A 22,234-nucleotide genomic window follows, 5' to 3' on the forward strand; every position below is an offset into this window, starting at 1 on the left:
CGAAGCGAGAGGAATTCGCCGCGCGCCGAGCAGCGCCGCCCGCGGCGGCGAGGCAAATCGCGGTCCGCGCGTCCATTGCTCGCGCCGCGTGCACAACGGACTGAACGGACGGTGGCGAGACTGGCGAGAGCGGAAATAGTGATTCGGTGAACTCCCCGGGGGCGCGCACCACCATTTCCGCGAGGAGTAACCTACGCATCGGATCGGCGGACGGAGAGAGACCGCGAGCGATCCGGGGATCCAGCGCAATTCGCTCGAGAGGATCGTTTGTTCACGGGAGAGAGAAAAATCGCGTGGTCGAGAAGCGTCGCCGTTCCGCGTGTGTGCGTGTGCGTGTGCGTGCCGCGTGCCAAAGCCGGGATCCGGCGACGAGTGGCGCGTCTGTGAGAACGCGCGTTCCCCTCGGCGAGCGTGACGTAATTGTATTGATCCGCGGCGGAGGAAGGGCCCGAGAAAGAAAGAGAGAGAGAGAGAGAGAGAGAGAGAAAGAGAGAGCGAGAGAGTCGCGCATTCGCCATCTTGGGACGAATTGTGTGGAAAAGGAAGTTTCTGCGTCCCGCTTAGGCGCGGCGGCCGTACGTCGTACGCGAAGAGGAAAATCCGTGGCGATCCGCGCGTTAATCTAGTTTCACCGGGAGTTAACCCTGTTGTGAATTGGTAACCCATTTGGACGGACCAAGGTAAGGCGTTATATTTTCTTTCCGCCCACCCGCGGCCCCACGAACGGTCGCGGAGTCCTTCCTACGTGGACGGCTCCGCTGTACCCAACACGACACTTCCCCTCCCCGTCTCCCTCCGGTCGTCCCCTCCCCGCCCCTCCCCCGCTCCCCCGACGCCCCGCGGGGCGCCGTCCGCTTTCTTCCCAACGGGATACCGTTATCGCCGAGGATCGAAAACTCGGCGACGGCCACGGTGCGGGCTGGAAATTTATACGGGCTCGCCTCGTCCCTCGACGACGACGACGACGATCTGACGCGAGGCACCTTCGGTGCGCGAGCCCCGCGTTGTTTTGGGAGCGATCGCGGATCTTTGACATCGCGGCCGCGCGCGCGAGGGGTTGGGTCTCCGCGAACACGGCGTTACACCTGCCCTCCCCCCGGCCCCGGCCCCGGGCCGCCCCCTCGGTCGCGGGGGAATAAAAGCGTTCGGCGACGGGTTCGCGATAAGTCGGCGAGGAGTTATTTTCGTCGCTTTTACCACGGTCTTTTTTATTCGCGCACCGCGCCGCGGCCGCGAGCGAGAGCGGGGTTTATGTACGCCGACATACACGGCGTGACAGACAAAGCTTTTTCTCCGGACCGCTCCGCTGGCCTGGCCTCGCGCACCGCCTGTATAACGCGCGGCCTCGCGCGCGCTGCGGGCATTTGCGCGCTTTAGAAAACTCCTCTCCACGCTACTTTCTTCGCATCACCGAGACGAATTGTAATTGGAATTGAAACGGTGCCGCGACGCTGTTATAGGAAGTCCGATCGTCGTTGCGTTTAGAAGTACTCCAGCTAAAGTGCTATATGTATTACAGTGATTATCGCATTACGTGATATTACAATCTGTTGTAATAAATCGTAGTTTTCGCTCGATTATACATACGGTCGGACAAACGCCGTATAGTGAGCGTATATATCTAGTAGTAGCTTTTACGATGGTTAAATTTTTTATCATTAAACAGCTCCATTTAAATATTAACGATACACTTTATATTCAACGAAGCCTTTTCAAAAGACAATTGGTATTGAAATTAGAATTGAATTTACCATTGAAATTGTTTAAATTAATTTTTTAATGTGACTTTCTCAAATTGCAGTTATTGTTAGTATTAACCGGGAAGAAGGAGGTAGAGAAAAACTGTACTTAGATAACTTTGTCCTTGCAGACAAAGGGTTCGTTCTTTGGGTCTGATTGGTACTAAATGGTTGCGTGCAGACAGCATGTCTACTCTGTCAGGGATTGTGTCGAAGGGGGAGAAAGGAAAATCCAAGTTTCAATCATTAGATATCAATAGCTTGTACCGGGTGAGTAGGGTGAGTTGCAACATTTTATTACTTTTTCTTATTAGTTTTTCTAAGAGCCTTTGTGTTCACGAGAGTATCCGCTATCTCAAGCTTCAGATGCATTAAATAAGCCTGTTTAAATGATTATTTTTAATTTCACTAGTTTCTTACATATATTTTAATGTTATATGTGATTGTTACGTACATAAAATAGCAGTCAGACATTCTTAACATTAAATACTTATATAAAGTTCTTTTTTATACCTGTGTGCCATTGTTTGAAAGAAAAGATCTTGTCTACAGTGCAAACTGGCTAAACGTTTCCAACCGATTTTTCCATGTAGGGTGAATCTTTGGAGCCGCATCAGCAGAAAAATACATTACCGCGCAAACATGGAATGCAAAGTCTTGGAAAGGTGCCTTCGGCACGGCGTCCTCCAGCTAATTTGCCCAGTTTAAAAAGCGAAACTAGCAGCAGTGACCCGGCTGTCAGTCTTGTGCCAAGTGGAGGAAGTGGTTGGGCTACTACTAAGGATTCAACATCGTCGACCACTACTACTACCACCACAGTAGCAACTTCATTAGATAACACTACTGTAAGTTATAATTTGATTATTTTTTTTAGGATGAGACAAAGGAATAAGATGAAAGAGTTTATTGTTCCCGAAACGGGGTTACAAATTTATCTTATATTCTACTAAAAGACATTTTTGTTATATATACATATGTTTGTGTAACTCAAGATGTACTGTTAATTAAAAATTTATTATTTTCTTGCAGACTGTCTCTTCAACAGCACAATGCGCAGCAGGGACCACTGTTTCAACATCCATACACTCTTTACTGCCGACACAACAAAATGTGGCGCAAGCTCCTTTTTTGGATCAGACAAACAACAAATCATCATGGAGCGCGATTATGAGCAGATCAGGAGACGGTACGTAGAAAAAAAAACGTGTTCTATAACTCTACTGGCATGTATGCATAATACTGATTAACGTAGAATGTTAAGGTTTTAAGTTATTTTTTTCTCATTTTTCACATTTTCCGTTTCATTAATACACTATCAAACTCATTTATCTAAAAGCAGGCATGTATGCTTGAAGTAATAATATAAAAAAAAGAAACTCTTTTCAAAATTCTCTAATGACTAAAAACTTTTAATGGTATCTAATCGCGACTACAAGGCGAAAGAGAAATTTACTTTTCCACGTGTAGGTATTCATAGTCGCCTCCCCCTATGAAAAGAAAGTGTGCAAGACCGTAGGCGGGGGCGACGCGTGCAAAATTGGTTGTGTATATATATTGTGGTCGTTGGTTATGTATAAATTGTTACTTCCATATGCTGATCAATAGCATTCGATAGGGTTGAAAATTAATTGTACATTATTTACGCGATAAATCCACTATAAATATATTAATATACAATATACGTATTAATGTATAATTATGTGATATAATATTATTATATAATGATGCCGCATATAGTATTTATTGAAAACAATCTATTGGGATACAAACGCACGTAACTATATCATGAAACGTTAGACAGATGTCCAGAGTTGGATTAATAAAGGACTTCACGAACTCTGAGATAATGATATGTCATGATATAGGATATGACACAGTAAGCATTCTTGTTCAGTTAGCATTTGCGATACTTATATCCTTTTAACATCCATTTCTGGACGTTGGGCATGAGTAAAGTATGAGCGGAGTGGTGTCGTTTGGGTGGTGCAATTAATTGATAGGTACGCCCATTGTGGCAGCAGTGGTTGGTTACGCGGGGCTCGTGGGGGGCGCGAAAGGGGGAAGAGGTGCCCTTGGACTGAGTTTCCTCGCCCACCAGTCCCCGCAGTTCCAACACGAGTTTCCCAGTCTCAGTGGACAGCCGTCCGCCTCCGTCTCCACTCAGAGCCAGACTCAACAGTCCTCAACAACATCCAATGCAATCTCAGTCGCAGTCCATCACTCGTTACTACAGCAACAGCCGTATTCCCACAACCACTCAGGTGGGGTACTGCTTGCCTGTTGCTGCTAGATTCCACTTTTTTATCTCTTTCCAGTAGTGCTCTTTGTGCTTCTCCCCATGATAGCTTTTTTAAGGTTGCATTTCGATTAAATTTACTCAATCATGAGTAAGATGGAAGCTGCATAGATTGATGTAAATAAATCTGTTAATGAAAACTGCAGCAGAGATGTACAAGCATGCGGATTCGTGACTCTTATAAAGGCCAATAATAGGTCTAGTAAATTGTGCTTTAAGAAGTAGTAGTTTATTTACACATTGGATGTTTCATGAAGACTATTTATTTGTACATACATGTATCTTAAGAGATATTAGTGATGACAAAATATGTTAAAGTAATAAAAATAATCTGATTATGAAAAGTTCTATATGTTCTATTATATCGAAGCCATATGAAACTGAATATTTTTTATCTATTCATTAATATTTCTTTATCATTGATTTATTTTAATTAATTTTGTCATGAAATTGCTATATGATTAGATTATTTTTTTAGAAATACCGAGTATATGCTGATATAGCAAAGAAATTAGTCATCAAAATACTGTTTAAAAGTTAAGTAAAGGTATTTTCAATCTCGACTGCAATTAACGATATGGCTTCTTAAAATTCTTATTCGGTAATGATATTTTCATATGGCGTCCACTATTATTTAATAAATAAATTGTTACATAAATTTTATATTCCTCGTTTACATTTTAGGCACGATTATTTTCTATATTAAATGCTATTCCACGAAAAAAATTTGAAAATTATATTTTGCATTAAGATGCATATATATATATATATATATATGCATCTTAAAAAAAAATATATATATATATATAAAGAAAAATATCTTTATAGCTGTATATACTGGAAATAAAAGTTTTTACGAAATCTTTTTTTATCTATCAAGATTTATAAATAATTTTCTTTGTGGAGTAGCTTATATTCTTGACATTACCAGTAGTAAAGATTTAATTTATAGCTTTGTACTAGTTAACAAATGTTTAAATACGCATATTTATTACGTTATAGTTTTAGATATAGTGTAAAAGATTGACTTGACTATAAATGTTGATCTGCATTATTAGGTATATATACGTTTGTAGAAAATTAGATGACACCACAGTGTGTATGTACCAAATCTCGCACGTCATTTTTTACATTTTATTATTTTTATGATCAAATTTAGAGAAACGTATGCATAAAGAATCGAGATTAGTACATAATGTTGTAAGAGACATGTTCTTTGTCTTTTTAATTCTTTTAAGTGAATCTTTCTTAATATTTTGAATTGTCCTATCCCAATTTTTTCATATTTTTAACCGTGCTTCATGAAATGCATTATACTACATTCTGTTATGCAAAATACTCGTATTACTTCATATTTCTCATGAATAAGTTTATATGAATTTATATGCAAAAAAGAACGATTTGAACAACATTAACATTATTCCCAAACATCGTTAAACACATATGATTATAACAAAATTATAATTTAGGACTTATGTGGACGGAATGTATTCAACATGGAAATGAAATCTGAAATATATTTTTTTATTATTTAATCGATCTTAAATGCATACATGTTATAATATCATTTTATACACGTAGAGAATAATGATAAATTTGTAATTATTTTAATATTACAATATATATGTACATATGTATATGCAAAAAGATACGCAAGATTTAAGTAAAAATATTTTGAAGTATTATTTTATAAGAAATAATATAATTGTAATATAAAATATAATTTTATTTACATGAATGTATCTCTACCTATATATATTGTAATTAAAATAATTATATGCTTTATTTTATATAATTTAAAATTAAATTACGTTTTATCAACTCGCGTGGTTTATCTTTACGCTTATTTTAGATGAAATTAGATGTTAATTTATTTTAAGAATAATTGAGCACTTTATCTTTTGTGCTTTATTTATATCGTTTAATTTTTTGTTATGTTCACGACACTATCTCCGTAAAGCATGTTATATATACGTGGGAAAGTTATGCACAATCTATGAAATAATCGCGTGCAAGCATGTACCTTGTTAGCTTACTAAATATTCATCCTTCATCAGTTGTTATATTATCATGTATTATAGGCATTGAAATATAGTGTATTATTTATCTGTTTTAACTTCTGATATAATGAATAAATTACATAGGTGGGATGCCGGGAAACCAACAGCAATCGAATCGAGAATTAAATGCGCAATATGGTCCAGGACCGAGCCTGCGTCCACAGAGTAAGTTTCTTTCACCTTAATCATCGTAGAATCGTCTGATTTGAAAATGTACAAATTAATTATTTGTGACTGAATCCTTGCAGCCGAAGGAAGTTGGATTCAAGGCGGGAGTCGTACGGCAAGTGGCGCAGCACCAGTAACATCAGCTGGTCCCGGAAATGGGAATACTCCGGCGGCCCAGGGCCTCCCTTTAAATATACCTGTTACAGGAGGACACACCCAGGAGGGACCCGGTGGAGGGCGGCAGAACTTGGGCCAATCGCCCAACATGGGCGCGGGCCCGGCAGGCCAGCATAACTCCGTGAACAATCAAGGTTCTGCGCCTTCTTCCGGTCCTCATCAAATTGGGCCAAACCTGCATCACTACCGGGGACTTATCCCGCCATTTGTGAGTTTATTATTACAATCTCGAAAGTCGGAGCTTGTGTGGGTCTTTTTTTTTAACTTGCGTAACAAAATGTATTATATAATGTTTTTAGATGTATAGATCAAATTTTCCTGCTGGATTTTCTTCGCAATTTTCATCAAATTCTGGATCCAACAGCCCCCGACCTAGATTTAATCATCCCTTGGATCGATTTCCACCTCCTCAACGTGATCGCATGGCTGAGGAAGAAATGATGACCAGACCCATCATCAAAGAAGAAGATCTTACTCGTATGGATGATATTTCCCGTGACGCAGGATGGGCTGCGCACGATGATATTGATTATAACCAAAAATTGGCCTTTAGCGACGACGAAGCTGAATCAGAACCATCGAAAAATGTCGAGAAAAAAGATAGTAAGGAGAAAAAGGGCGACGATAATGTCGCAGAGGAGAAGGAGAAATCTCGAGACAATCGAGACTCGAAGGAGCTCCGTGATCCGCCGCATCGTCCTTGGGCTCAATCTATGAATCGCGATTATCGTGGGTCGAACGGCGCAAGTGGTGGCTACGCCGGTCAATCGCAGTTGCACTCTGTACATTCTTTAAGAGGTAAATGTAGTTTTATTAAAATAAAAAACGCAATAATTTATTTAAATTATCTCTAATGCATCTATCTGTATTGCCAAACAGGTGTCGAGGACGACGAAACGTCGAACGAGCGACGAAGAATCAAGGTTGAGGTTGCGTTTGTGGTCGAGCGTGCGCGATTACGCAAGGAAGAAGAGGAAAAACGTTTTCAAGAATCAACGAAACAAGCAGCAGCTAAGAAGTTACAGGACTTGGAGCAAAAGATGAAAGAGAAGCAGGCGAAGCATAAAGATGAGGAACGTGCGCAGTCTGGCGAGCCGAAAAGCTTGATCAGCATCCCGCCTGTACCTCTTCCTATACCCGAATGGGAGAGAGAAAAGGAGAATAGGGAGCGAGAGAGAGAACGCGAACGGTCTCGCACTTCGTCCGAGGGGAAAGATGAGAAAATCAACGCATCTGGACGCGAGACTCGGGACAATCTGAGAGAAGGCAGAGATCAAGGACTGGCGGACTTTCGTCAGAGCGATCGGCAGAATTTCTTACGACAACAGGACACAGTGCGTAGCGAGCGCGAAAGGGAACGCGAGCGCGATCGTGATCAAAGAGACGCGAGAGATCGCGAGCAGCCGGCGTTCTCTCGACACTTTCAGAATAACCTGCCGCCCAGGTTTCAAAAGCAGCAGGCAGAAAGAAGCGGTGCGAATTTCAATCGAATTTCACCGAATGCGGAAAGACCTGCTTCCCAGTCTGTCCCGTTCTCCCAACAATACGATCCCGGTAGATGGCTTCACAATTACAATTCATTGAGTAAGTTTTTTTATGGATTACTTCTGTGCTAGAGAACTACATCTCTTATTTTAATAATCGCAATTGGATTGTAAGGAAAATAATTTATTAAGGATTACTATTTCGTTTTACTTAAGAATAGCACGAAGAGGTAAACTTAATAAAAATTAATTAGTGAATTGTAAATATGAATTTTTAGCTTGGTTAAAAATTTGATAAGATCTTAAAATAATCTTTAACGTGACATTTCTTGTTCTAAGATTTGTTTAATCGTTATTGCCTTTTTTTCTATAATAAGATGTTGAAAAACCAATACATTATATTAAATAAAACTTGTATTAGTAGATAGTGGTATGAAGCAACCCATGCCATCACAACGTCGTAATAGAACCGATTCGGACGCATCGGCACCATTGGATGATGAACGACCTCCGTCTCGGGATCATCGCGGTGGTGCACCACCGTCGAGAGAAGATCGTTATCGGCACTCTTCGCATCGGTCCTATGATAGCCGCAAGCCAGGTGGCTATTACGACGAGTACAGTCGTAATTTCAGAGACTATGAATACGATGACAGACATCCTCGTGATTCTTGGGAGCGCGAGAGACATTTTGACGATAAAGAACGAGACCCGAAGGAGAATCTAGACTCGAGAGATAATCGAGACAATCGAGATACCCGTGACAACCGAGACAGTCGCGATGTCAAAGATTCTCGCTCTACCAGCCGTGATGCTCGAGACGTTAGAGATGTGCGCGACAAAGACAAGAAGGAGTACGATAATTACTCAAAGGTAAAAATATGAAATACTAGTTTTCGTGCGATAGATTTTATCTCAACATTTTACATTGACCGGCTTATTTCGGTCATATACTTGTATTCAACTTGGAAAAAAAAATTTGATTTTGTAGGATTCTTTCGACGAGCGAGAACGCGAACAAAGGGAGCGCTCTGAGAACCCGGAGTGGCGTGAAGAACGCAACGTGGGACAAGACAGACAACTCGAAAGTCGTCGCGACGCACCGAAAGAGGAGCGCAACGAACGCCCGCAGAGACCGGACTCGCGTGACAGTCGTGCCTCCAGAGAATCGAAAACGTCCTTGCGCGATGACGAGATGCATAAGTTACGGGATTGCAGTTCCTGGGTAAACGAAGTGTCGGATTACGAGGAGAAGAAACGAGATTTGTATCACGAGGAGACTAGGGAAAGGGAAAGAGATAGAAGGCAACCGCCCGGTCCAGTTACTAAAGAGAAGCTCGAAGCGGACGAATTGAAGAATGAGAAGCGCAGTCTGACTCAATTGAAGAGAGGTAGTTCTGATCAGGAGAAGAAGGAACAGCCGAAGGAAATTTCCGCTGAGGCGAAAAAGGATATGGATGTATGGAATAGGAAAACGGAACGTGCTCCGGAAAGCAGACAGATTGAGAGGAGTGATAATTCGCCGAAGGCCTGGGCCGACGCGATATCACCGACTTTTGAGAAGGAAGAGGAGAAGATAGCGGAAGCTGCTAAAGATGGCAAGGAGAGCGATGAAATTAAGCAGAGCTCGTTGGATAAGCCCGCTTTAGAAAAAAGGGAGGAAGCTGTTAGCGAGGACGCTAAAGAGGCCAAGGATGAAAAGAGAGAAAAGAGTACGCGCAATAGAACTAGCAGCAGTGGCTCCAGTTCTAGAGTTCGGGAATCCCGAGGTGGACGTCAGTGGGGAGGAACCTTCAGCGTTTATACTCGCGGTTGGCGTGGCCCGGAATCCAGAGGACGAAGAGGCGGACCGCGACCTACCGGCAAATCCGGAATGTCTGCCAAGAGCGGTTCGTATGGGCACACCGATTCCGAGAACAGCGCTGACGAGATATCCGGCTCCACCGAGTCTGGAAAAGAGGACAAGCGATCGGCTCGCTCTCCGAAACCCTCTCAGAAAATCGAGAAGGACGAGCGCAATCGCGAGGTGTCGAGGCGGGACGACAAGCGGGGCACCGAGTATTCTCAGACCCGCAGCGAGAAGAGAACGTACGACGGAAAGCCCAGCCATGAGGCTTTCGCGCCATCAGGCGAGCCATCTCGTCGCGGCAGAGGCGGTTTCCGTATCCGGAATACGGCCACGGGCAGTCGTATGGAAGGTTACGGACCGCCGTCCAGTAAGAGTCCGTTTTCGTCAGAACGTAATACGGACGACAAGCATCAGCAACAAAATGCCGGCCGGCAAAATCCACCAACTCCGACCTCGGAGAAAGAGGCGAGTCTCTTACAATCCCCGCCAGTTGAGTCTACCGATGATAAGATAATCGCGAAGCAACAGGCACTTACAGCGGGTATCACAGGCAGACGCAATAAGTCTCCGAGTCAACAAGCTCAACAGTCCGGTAACAAACAAGAGGCGAATCACGCGAATCAAGTCACCAACGTCCCGTCCCAAAAAGCTCAAATGCGAAAAGATGACTTACGTTCTAAGAGACCTCGTAGTGGAAGTAGGAGAGTACGTATAATTACATTATATTTTTTCATGCTACACACAAGCATTTAGAATATTTAAAATTTTGCATATCTTTTATTGCCACAAATTTAAGATTCAGAATTAGTATGAAATACTTTATATCGCTTTATATCTTATTGAAACACTATTTCGTGTATAAAATTTGAAAAATCGCTTACGGAGTGCAAATATTGAGAACTCTTATGAAATGCTCATATCTTTTGCTTTTATAATTTTATTTATTTTTTTTTTATTTAAAAATAAAAGTTATATGTGATAATCACAATTTATCAAATAAGTAATATATTTATTTCTCTTTTAATGATGCAACAATGTGTTGTGTTTCAGGGAAGAGATAGCCGTGAAGCTCGTTCGCGCGGCAGCAGTGGCAATGTATCGAAGCAGCCCCAGTCGGATGTAGGCAACGAAGATTGGGAAACCACATCGGAGAACAGCGAGGAGCATATAGAAGATCACAAAGAGTCTCGTAATAGCCGCAACAAGCATTTCGGCGGACGAGCCATACAATCTGCGAGTCAAAATGCTATCGGCATGAACGTGCATTCCCGTAGAGGCGATCAGTTGGCAAATCCTAGAGAGCAACGTGAGAAAAATCCCAAGTCTTCCAATCCGGCGTCGCGAGCCCCAGGGGCGGAAAAGCGGAATCTGCAGAATGCCGGATTTAGCGCTCAAAAGAATCATGCCGACGGTATACCGCCTCTGATGCAAAATGCGCAAATACAGAATGGTGGAAGATCTAGAAGTCAAAGCTCGACTAACAGTGGTGCGGTCGCGAATAAACCGAGTAACAAGGATAGCATGGTTAATCGCATCGACGAAATCAAGCTGAGCGATCCAAATCTGGTGAATCAAGCGCTGAACGATCTTAATAAGAAGTCTCAGGCGAAAGACAAGAAGCTGGTGGATTCGGAAATTGAAACGAACAGCTGTACCGAGGACGCTACGAGTGTTGCAGCGGAAGATAAGGTGGACGCTGACGGTTTCCAAGAGGTGCGTTCGAAGAAGAACGTGAAGGAATCCAGGCACAGTCAGAAGGATGAAGCGAAGCCCATTAAAAGAGACAAGGAGAAGGAGCGTGAACGCGATCGTTCGAAATCAAAGTCGAATGGATCGCAGCAAGTTCTGCAACAGGTACAGAACATACCGCCTCTGCTCAGCCAGAATATCCCGCAACCGGCGAACATACCGCAGAAGCAATATGACAGTCGAAATTCTCGAAATCCGAGACTTGCGCCGCGGTTCCAACGTCTGGTGAAACAACAGCAGCAGCAGATGTGCGGACCCGATGCGAGCGATATGAGCAAGCTGAACAGCTCTGGCAACAACTACGCTAAGGAATCTTCTAACAGTCCTGCTCCTCCACCAACGGTCAACGCTTGGGACAAACCTTTCACGAGCCAATTGCGTTCGAATTCTCCGTCTGCGGTTCCTACGGATATTCAGCTGATGTCTGGTTTAACGGCTCAAAATGATCACAGCCACGAAGGCAACGAAGCTAACTCTGGACACAGCAGCCAACGAAATTCACCGAGCGGCGAGAAGACGGGGAAGAACCTGAAGGAGACACTGACGGAAAAGAACGTATCCGACGTGTCGTCACCACCCGTGCAGACTTTAATCTTCGAGAACACGAATTACTCGAAGACGACCAAGACGACCGGACCGACGGATCTGGCGGTGAAATCTAAGTTTTCGAATCACATCAAAACGCAGCAGCAGCAGCGAGCCGAGAAGCGTGCGGAGCTAGAGGAAGAAGCCAACCAAGTTCAACAGCATCAGCAACCGGCGCTCTCTGTTGCATTTTCTAATAAACCGAGTGACTTGATCAAGGACAAGAACCAAGAACCCATCCAAATGCCTTTGTCGTTCAATAAGAACGAGGACAACGCCGACATGAAATTGGACTTCACCTTTGATTCCGATCTATCACAATTGACGGATGATAAGAGCAAGAGTTTGAGCATGGCACGTTCCATGCACATGGCTGGTGGCCAGAGCACGATATCGCCGTCGACTGCGGAGCTCAACCTTAAAATTGCGTCCGTGAAGAAGGTCTGGGAGAATGCACCACCAATGCCGACCGTGGTCGAACATGAGGACGGCAGCAGCGTGGTTAGCAGCGCGACCAGCTTCCCGCAGGCGTTCGAGAGCGGCGACGTCGACGACAGTTACAGCCCTCACCAGCAATACAACCAGAGCAATATAAAAAGTGAAATCACAACGTCTACGAATGTGTGCAAGGTGAGAAATCATTTTGCGAATATTTCTTCATATTATGTTATGTTATTGTGCATGTAATGGAATTGTCATGTCACCAAAGTCATTCCAATATTCTGTATTATTTACTTATTGTATTATTATTGTCATAACTGTTGTTACTGTTACAATTAATTGCTTTTTTAATACTTTTATCTTCTTGTGTCTGAAAAATTCTGTCTAGTAAGTGTGGTGAAAATGAGAAAGGTAAGTGGCTAACAACTTTGGCCAAAGGATACTCAGTCAGCCACTTGTCAATGATCAATATCAATTTAACAGAAATCGTCATCTTTACTTTCATTATCATCATTATCATTATGTTAGTCTTACTTGCGGGTTAGTATTTGCGGGTAATATCGTTAGCCTTGTCATTATCATCATTATTACTCATTATCATTAATATGGTCTTTTTTGCTATTGTTAATTACAAAGCAAGGTATGTGTATTACCACGACATAATGAACCTGTTCATTTTCACCAGATTTTCAGAACAGATTTGAAAATAATTTTTGTTTGAAACTAACAAATGCTTGTTGAGAATGTCCTGTTGACATGATGTATATAACAACTAAATATTGAAACACAATGTCCCTTGTGGGAAGACGCTGACTCTTTGCCTGATGCGCAGCTGGTTCCCCCGCAGGTGAAGCCGCAGCAACAGTCTTCGGGGAGCAGTGGTACGCAACCAGGATCTACCGTTCCTGGGCCAAGTCCCATCGGAGCTGGCCAGAGTCCCATTGGCCATCCTCCTGTCAGTCTCCAAGGTCCCCTAAGTCCACCTCCGTTTAATTCTACAGGACAGCCCTCGCATATTAACTATCAGGTGGGTTGCGTTTACATTGTTTATTATTTCGAGAATTGATACAAGGTACCGAATATTAAGAGAGACAATTTTCTTGCTTTTAGGAATTCCCGCAATATCCTGGTTCACAGGCAGCGCAATACGGTGGCATGTCGGCCATACCGTCGCCGCCGGCGGTGTTATTCAACACAGGGTCGGGACAATTGCCAGCTCAAGCGGGCGGCTTGTACGGAGCGTTTCAATTGGATCAGAGCCGATCACCGTTTACGCAGTACTCGCCGTACGCTCCGTCCCTCCAGAGCTCATTCAGCCAACAAAATGTGTACTTGCAACAACCACCACCGCCACCACCTCACGCACCAAATGCTCCCACACCAGAGATGTACCAAAACAATTTGTCCCAATATCGCATTGTACGTAAATTCTAAGTGTTCTTGTAATGTCTCTTACACAACGATATAAATTTCTGATATTTATAGTACGTTACAACATAAAAGTAATATATGATATTTCTCTGTTCTAGTACAGATATTTTCAATGGGAATAGTTTAATTTTTAATTTCTTTCGATAGACCGCAGCAGCTGCTCCGCCGTTCGGACAGAATCAGCAGCTCAGTAATAATCCCAATACGGTACTAATCAGTTCATCGTCAAATTCTCTAATGTCAGCGAGCGTCAAACCGTCATCTCAACCAATTGGAGCAATTGGAACTAAAGCTCCGCATTTCCAGACCCAGTCTGCCCCTCAACCCAATCAGGTACAATTTTACATTATAAGCTTATTCTGTTGTAATAGGTCTAATAATATAAATTTACTAACAAAACATCATCTTTTGTTAGTTGGCTTATATACCATATGATCCAAATCAAGTGCTCGGCGTAAGCGGTAGTTACATGGGCAATTCGCAATTAGTGCAGAGACCCGGTCCAAATGTGCAAGCATCCAACAGTTACTACAGCGCTACATCCGCCGGTAAAATATAATAAATCAATATACAGTATAATTATATGTGCATCGCATTTGTGAGGTATTCTCAACATTTATCTTGACATTTTCAGATGTATTTCCTGGGTCGCAAACAGGCTTCTATCAGTCTGGGGGTGCTACTCAACAAACTGGAACTCATTATGGTCTGCAAGGGTTTGGACAGCACAGCCAAAGCTTGGCAACAGGTAGTGCAACCCCTGTCGGTCTACAAAACTATGGTCCTAGCTTCCTATCCAGTTCAGGATTGCAAATAGCCGCGGCAGCTCAACAATTTCGCAATCCCACTGGTGGTTTGCCAGGACCGGGAAATGCAGCACCCACGTTTCTTAGTAAGCATCAACAGCAAGAACAGCCCAGACAGTTAAAGAGCCCATCAGGAAATCAACAGGACGTGCTTGCATCAGTTTTTAGCTCAAGTAAGCTCGTTATTGATTTCAAAAATAATTGAAACAAATAATTTTAACCTCGAAAAGTTTTATCTAAATTATATGTAGAAATTGTGATTTTTTTAAAAACTTTATTGTACAAGAATAGTTTATATAATCTGTTGAACTATATTAGTCTAATATTCTAATTGTAGCTCCTCAAATACCGTCGCCTAAATCAAGAAATTGCAAACAGCAATCTTCGTCACAACAACCACAGCCGAGTCCTACACAACATCACAAGTATCAACAATATCAGGGCGTTAGTCAGTCTGCTCTGGTAAGCAGCTACAGTAACTACGTATGTACCATTTATTCATTAAAGTTATCTCATTTAAATATTATGCATGTATTTTATCAAATCGAACACATACATAAAATTCTTAGTTACATGTCAATACTTCAAAGGAATCTAAAGCTCAAGATAAGAAAAGAAGTTATATGAACTTGTTGACGCTTTAGTTTACATTATATGACTCTTTAAATTTTTCTTGTTAGATTTTCTAGGATTATTTCCCAAAGTCTTGAAATATAATTTAATATTATCCTATATCTATATTTATATAAACTTATCTTTCTTTTAAACAATTACATGAGAATTTAAACGAGAATTAAAATGCATGTCTTTCGATACCTTTGAAGAATACTATCTATAATTACTTTTTAGGAAGAAATAAATTTGTATAATACATTATAAAAAACAGTACCATTGAAAATAATATGATTGTAATACGCATGTAATTAAGAATCTCTCTTTTACTTTAAATAATATATATACAAATTTTTACCATCAGTAAACAAATAAGAAATGAAATGTGATATTAAATTTAATCATGTGAGCAAAGAATAAGACTTATTTTATAGTATACGATGAAAATAAAAATATATAGTTGAAATATAAAATTATTTTCATCTGGTTTACAGATGAAAATTGAAACAATATAGCCTTGTGCATTAATCTACAGGTTTTACAACAGAATGTACGTGGCATGGCTATGCCACCTCGTGCTGGTATCCAACCGTCCCAACAGCGTTATCCACCTCCGATACAGCGACCCGTAGTACCATTTGCACCGGGTCCTAATAATCCCACGCAACAGCAGCCTGGTTGTATGCCAACACAGCAGCAGCAACAAGCTCAAATTAACCGCCACAGACCGAATTTACACCAGCAACAACAGCAGCAACGTAACATGAAGATGCAGCAACAATATTACTCGCCACAAGGTTCGTAAAATATATACAAAGACATGTCTGTTATCTGTTAAATATAGAAGCGGTAAATTTAATATCATGAATAACATATATGTGATTAATATGTAATTAATATCGGTGAACTTTTTGTTCTAGGAAACGTTAAAATGGATTCCAATGACAAATCTGACAACCACAATGACAAGATGAATGATGGTCCCTCTGGAACACAACCTGGGAGCAACAAGCCTAATGTGAACCAACAAGATAGTGATAACAATAAGGAAGAAGTGAATCAACAAAACGAGTGAACGTGAATATTCGTGAGGGTGAACAACTTGCTCTTCCATTTTGTGGAAAACACCTTTCTTTGATTAAACCTTTGATATAATCTCGTCGAAAAATAAGGGCAAAGACTAACGTGCTTTCCTGTTTCTCGAGGAAGAAAGCACGCCAGTGTCACAATGGAATTCGTTTATCTACGCGAAATCACGTGCTTATATAATCGACTAGCAGTTAAATAGATTAATTTAAAAAAAATCTGAGTTTCGTGCTGTATCGAAAGAAAGAACTTGTAGAAAGGTAACATTCTGTACGCACCTTTCCCGTTCTTTACTTCTAACAGCATAAACTTACCGTCTTTGTGCAGTCGAAAAGACGTTTATTAAGCATTTCCATTATTAAGTAATATCGGGTATACATGAACATGATACATATTTAAGAATGGCGACAAGTTAATCAGCGCTGATTGATACTGCTACAAAAAGCTTGAAAAAGTGACACAATTAAATTGTCGTGTAACGTTTGAATACTTGACTCAAGAAAAAATATGTGCCGTCGTCGAGTGGAATGTTAATTAATTGATTACAAATGCGAGTCGCATAACAAAAAATGTTCTGTATCGTTAAGGAGTCACGTTCGTGAGGTTGTATCTGTGGGAAGTGAGATAAAAGAAATCTACACGGACTATATATAGATATATATATACATTCATATATATGTATATCTCTCTGTACCCAGATCAGGATCAGCCTGCGGTAAACGATACTGCATGTCCTAGGACGCACGATGCACGTTTTCTTGATCACGTCATAAAAAAGAGGGAGAAGAAGAGAGCTCGAGTAACCAAGAAAAGTTACAGTTATTGCAATTTCGTATGTAGCACGTTCGAAAGGACTGAAACAAGCGGCGGTATAAAGTTCTCCGTTTATCCGAACAATAAGAAGCGGAATCACTTACCGGAATTAGAATGATATTCACGAGTCTGATCTAAGCATGACTGTGTCGCCCATATGTATTGCGACGAGGAGAAGCTCCATATGTATATTGGTCGTTTTGTGGATGACGCGAGATCATGGTGATGTTCGCGTGACGGAAATTGGAAACTGTTGTTTATAGGTATCGCCCAGATCATCATGATCTCGCTTTATTCGCGACGAGTTTCAATCATTAGGTATATAAGGTATTGCTTGTGAAGCGTGAAAAGCTATATGGATTATATCGAGTCTTTTCACGTTTAGAAAGATTATGTTGGATCAACCGAACCGCAATCTAAACTACTACTATCGCAACGTACGGAAAGGATTGTATATTCTCTGCTTTCGTTGCAGTTAAAGCTTTGTTATAAAGATAAAGCCCATGAAAATAAATAGTAGTATTCACAGGAGTCCACCGTTGCCAGATTTATTCAGCAAAGATAAATGTGGCCATGCCCGTCACGCCTTGATCTTACGAAAGAGGTCTAGGCACTGTTGAGACAAAATGTTAACTTTCAACAAACGAAAAAAAAAAAAGAAACACGATATACTGCCAGTCGTACCGACGACCACTGTCTTTGAACTCTGAGAATTTTTCATGTCATATTCGTGATGTCTGTGTGAATAGTGAAGAAACATGTATTAGAGGAAGAGACACTCTTAACACGTAGGCTTGTTAAAAATTTAACACTTCAATGAATTTAGAGAATATCGATTAGAAAGAGGATAAAGATTGCGATTACTCCCTTTCACCCCCTGGATGTCTTTTTTCTCTGAAGCATTGAGAACTCGAGGAAAGCTATTAAGAGACGAGTATGATGTAAATCGACGTAACGGCGATGCCACGAATTGCTTGAATTAGACATGAGGCTACAATTCCTTTCGTGTTACAAAGAATTGAATCCTTGGTCAAGTAGCGCGGGCAATGTATACAATATTTAAAAAAGAAAAGAAGGAAAAGATACTGTTGAAGTCTCTCGAAGAACCTAGTAAATGCTTCTCTCTTATGTTATTGCTTAATTCTCCAGTACTCGTATGGCATGCTATTGCAATGTATCCTTACTTATTGATTTTGTCGCCGATGTGGTTGTTGTTTTTATGTAAATACATTGAGATTTTGCCGGTACAAACTTTTAATGTATTTATATTTTTAAATGCACAATTACATTAACGTTATAATAATGTGACTGGCTATACTAGCGCGGTATACGAGTATCGAAGAATCGAGTTCTATCGTAAGCATCACTACCACGATGGCTATTACCACTTCGATCATTAGCATCATCAGCAGCAGGATCATTATTGTCAGCAGTATTGTAACAGTAGTGTAGGAGTAGAAGTAGCAGTGGTAATAGTATGTGTTGCAGTAAGCGCGATTATAATTGTGATAGTATTAATAATAGCTCTAATAATAATAATAATAATAATAAATGCAATAATAGTAACAATAGTAGTAACAGCAGCAGTAATAGTATTGTGATAACGATTGTTTCATTTTCTTATTCCTTTTTAAATTTAATAGAATTTTTATGACGATGATTTTTATTATTATTCCTTTATCAGCGTTTGCTTTACTTCCTTATTGTGTATCATTACATACAACTTAAAGAACTGATTTGTTATCGTAACTATTGCCATTGCTATTACAACTTGCCGCTATTATCGCTGTTATATCATTGTCTTAATTTATATTACTATTTATACTATTATTGTCGCTATCATTTACCTTTTGTTCTATTATTACTGTTATACTACTATTGCCGTTACTACTAATTAATATATTTGTTATTATTATAGCTATTATCGTTATCATTTATTATTGCTATTATTGTTGCTCTTGTTAGTGCTATCGCTATTGTCATTACTACGATTATTATTACGATTATTATTACTGTATACTATTATTATTATTACCATCACCTGCTACTACTACTGCTGCTGCTGCAATTACTACTATTACTGTTAGTACAACTGCTATTATTATTATTATTTTATATTATCATTTTAATTATTATTATTATTATTGCACGTGTACACTCGGTGGATAATGAAGGTGAGGAATAAGCTAAAAAAAGAGTAAGTAAATGGAAGAAGTACGTTCAATTGTATGGGTATGTTTCATAGGATATTCTCGATTTTATTAAAAATATTAAAATTTGTTTAACGACATCTATTATAGCTTAAATGCGAAGTGGATTTTGTTTATATCACACAACATATAGATCCGAGCTGGTCTGTCGTATTACAACAATTAGTCGTTTTATAACGATGCTAAAATATCTTTAATGATTTTTACTATATATAGGGCCATATTTTAATGTATTAGGATGCGAGATATTATTTATTTAGAGAGTATTATCTTTGTCGGATTCATCGTATCTTTGTTTCGCATTTTAGCGGATAGAAAAGTCAAGTGGTCTTTGTGATTGTTACTATTGATTGCAATATGTGAATTGTTGATATTTTATTGTAAAGACGAGGGTTTTCTACGTTTTCCGATATTTAACGTTTTTAAGTATTAACGCATTGAAAGTAATACGACAGACCCGTTTTACCCATCGCAGGGCGCCTGTAATTATTATCTGTAGTTAGAAATATGACAAACATTACTTATACACCTACGTGCTAAAACGTGAAAATAAAATAGTAAACGGCAATTTGCTACTATTAATTTACACAGTTAATTGATACAACCCAACAGACAACTGTATAGGTATGAGGAAATCAATGAAAAAAGAAAACATTTAATAATAAAAGAAATTGCAAAAGAGACAACGATGACTGAGGTAATATTTCTGTTACGTAGAAATGGCAAATAATTCTCGTAGAATCGAAAAGCCGAATCAATCTGGCTGCAACTAAACAATTGATCTGGTTTTGGAATATACATTTCCTCTTTGGTAATTAACATAATTATCCAATGGCAATTTTTTATATATAAATATTAATAAAAATTACATGACGGACACGGAAAATACATACATCGGTATATCTCGAGTGGAGCCAAAGATCTCTCTTGCGAATTAAAAAGATGACAATTAATCAATAGTTTAAAAAAAACGCACATTATGCACACTAATCTCGTAATTAAAGAAGCAATTGTTGACTCTTAATGCGTATGGTTTATTCGCGCGTCTATCAATGGCGATTCGACGGAAATTTGACTTAAAATTAAGCGTATGCATCAGTATACTTCGCTGTCCTTATCCTTTCTTTGCCATCGTGGCTCTTTCTTCGCAATTTTGAAGTGCTTTGCCGATAGTAGCTTTAATTTATTTCCGATAACAACGAATATTTCGCATAAAAGGATACTCGGTCGACTTTGTGTGCACGCAGCATGCTATTTTTTTTAGCAGAATGTCTATTGGACAAGAGGAAGTAGATATCAGCGAGGACTATGGTGATACATGCCGCAGACAGAACAGCATGCTTACAGCATATGTGAAGGGGATATGCTGGCAACGTACATCAAATCAATGATACCAGTGTGGTCCCGTGGCTTTCAGCATATAAGACATACGTCTTATACGTCTGTGGCTGCAGTCCATTTTTAATTGATGCTACAAATGCTTTGAAGCGTCCTTCTTCTCCTTTTTTTTCTTCATCGAAATAAAGAGATTGAAACGATAACAGTCGAAAATCCTAAGATAGCTTATTCTGAAGTAATCTACTTGCGAAACAAACTGCTCTCTGCCCTTTGACTATTAGGCTTTGACTCTGCCTTACAACTTGACACTGTCATTTTCATTAATTAATAGCCCTTTCTATTGATTTTCTATTGATTCTAGGCTAGTAGAATATATTAATCATTTTATAATTACTTTTCTCACTAATTATGAGATTTAGTGATAAATAATGCTAAAATGTTGTTATATAATTCGCTTTAACGAGAACGCGGTTCCGTGAATACCGACTCGAATAATGGCAATAAGATTCTCGGGATATCTCTTTCTTTTAAAAATGTTTGCAATTTGTTAATGTTTCTTATGCATTTCTGCGACTAATCCGAAAATAAACAATAACAAAATGTTGCTATATAATTCTATTCAACGAAAACTTGCGGATCTCTGCATATCGATTTCAAAAGCACGCATTAATTCTTGAAAAGATTTCCCTCTTTTAATAATATTTCCTGCTTAATAATTTATATATAAATTTTGGAAACAAATTCGATGCTTAAACAATGCTAGAAACTTGTTGATTTAAACTTAAATTGATGAGAAAGATGACTTTGCATAATATTCCAAAGATCTGGCTTTTTTGTCAGCAAAACAGTAGTCGCAACATTTGTATTATAAACTATTTAATTATTTAACAAAATAATTTCATGTATATCTCGCTCTTCCGAAGAATTAAATGCAGTAATAAATCATCTCAATTTATTATCTTAATCCAAAGTACCAAATACATGACGTTTTACGTATGCGTGAATTATTTAAACGAACATAATTAAAAAAATATGTTAATAATCAAATAAATGAAACGTTTTAATCCTAGATTATAATTAAACAATAGCGACAATTTGATTTTCCATGTAGAAATACTCGAAAGATCATAATAATTGTCACAAGAATTTATTCAGATGAGAGGTTAGGTGAGAATTCGATTTCACATGGTCGGAAATGTCCGAAAAATTCTTCTCAATTATTAGGAGCGCACGATAGCGAGGAGGTTCACGGAGGTATTCGAAGCGCGGGCGCGCAGCATTACCACTAGCGCCATCTGTGATCGACAACTAGAAGTCGGTAATGTATTGACGTGAATGGTAACAAGTGAATTGGTAAAATACCTCCCGTAACCTCCTTGCCGAACATGCT

At 39.8% G+C, this 22,234-nt stretch overlaps 1 protein-coding gene across 9 annotated transcripts; it reads left to right on the forward strand.

Moving 5' to 3' along the window:
* The first annotated feature begins 119 nt into the window (after positions 1 to 119).
* Positions 120 to 20,074, forward strand: Nocte (no circadian temperature entrainment). 9 transcript variants are annotated; one of them, XM_071707162.1, is made up of 20 exons: positions 120 to 680; positions 1,871 to 2,018; positions 2,333 to 2,584; positions 2,769 to 2,925; positions 3,758 to 4,000; positions 6,180 to 6,260; positions 6,344 to 6,648; positions 6,740 to 7,238; positions 7,320 to 8,024; positions 8,346 to 8,797; positions 8,916 to 10,478; positions 10,824 to 12,737; positions 13,381 to 13,575; positions 13,659 to 13,967; positions 14,127 to 14,312; positions 14,395 to 14,527; positions 14,614 to 14,958; positions 15,123 to 15,268; positions 15,945 to 16,194; positions 16,318 to 20,074. In XM_071707162.1, exons 2-20 carry the CDS (start codon positions 1,926 to 1,928, stop codon positions 16,470 to 16,472), a joined length of 7,983 nt encoding a protein of 2,660 aa, XP_071563263.1. In that variant the 5' UTR covers positions 120 to 680; positions 1,871 to 1,925; the 3' UTR covers positions 16,473 to 20,074. The 9 variants fall into 9 exon arrangements, with proteins under 9 accessions (XP_071563263.1, XP_071563266.1, XP_071563260.1 ...); XM_071707165.1 differs by having other exon boundaries at positions 15,123 to 15,247; XM_071707159.1 differs by having other exon boundaries at positions 121 to 680; positions 15,933 to 16,194.
* Positions 20,075 to 22,234: the final 2,160 nt, after the last annotated feature.

Source organism: Temnothorax nylanderi, unplaced genomic scaffold (assembly GCF_030848795.1).
Source record: "Temnothorax nylanderi isolate EJ_2023f unplaced genomic scaffold, tnyl_v1.0 TNYL_tig0056_pilon, whole genome shotgun sequence".
NCBI lineage: Eukaryota > Metazoa > Arthropoda > Insecta > Hymenoptera > Formicidae > Temnothorax > Temnothorax nylanderi.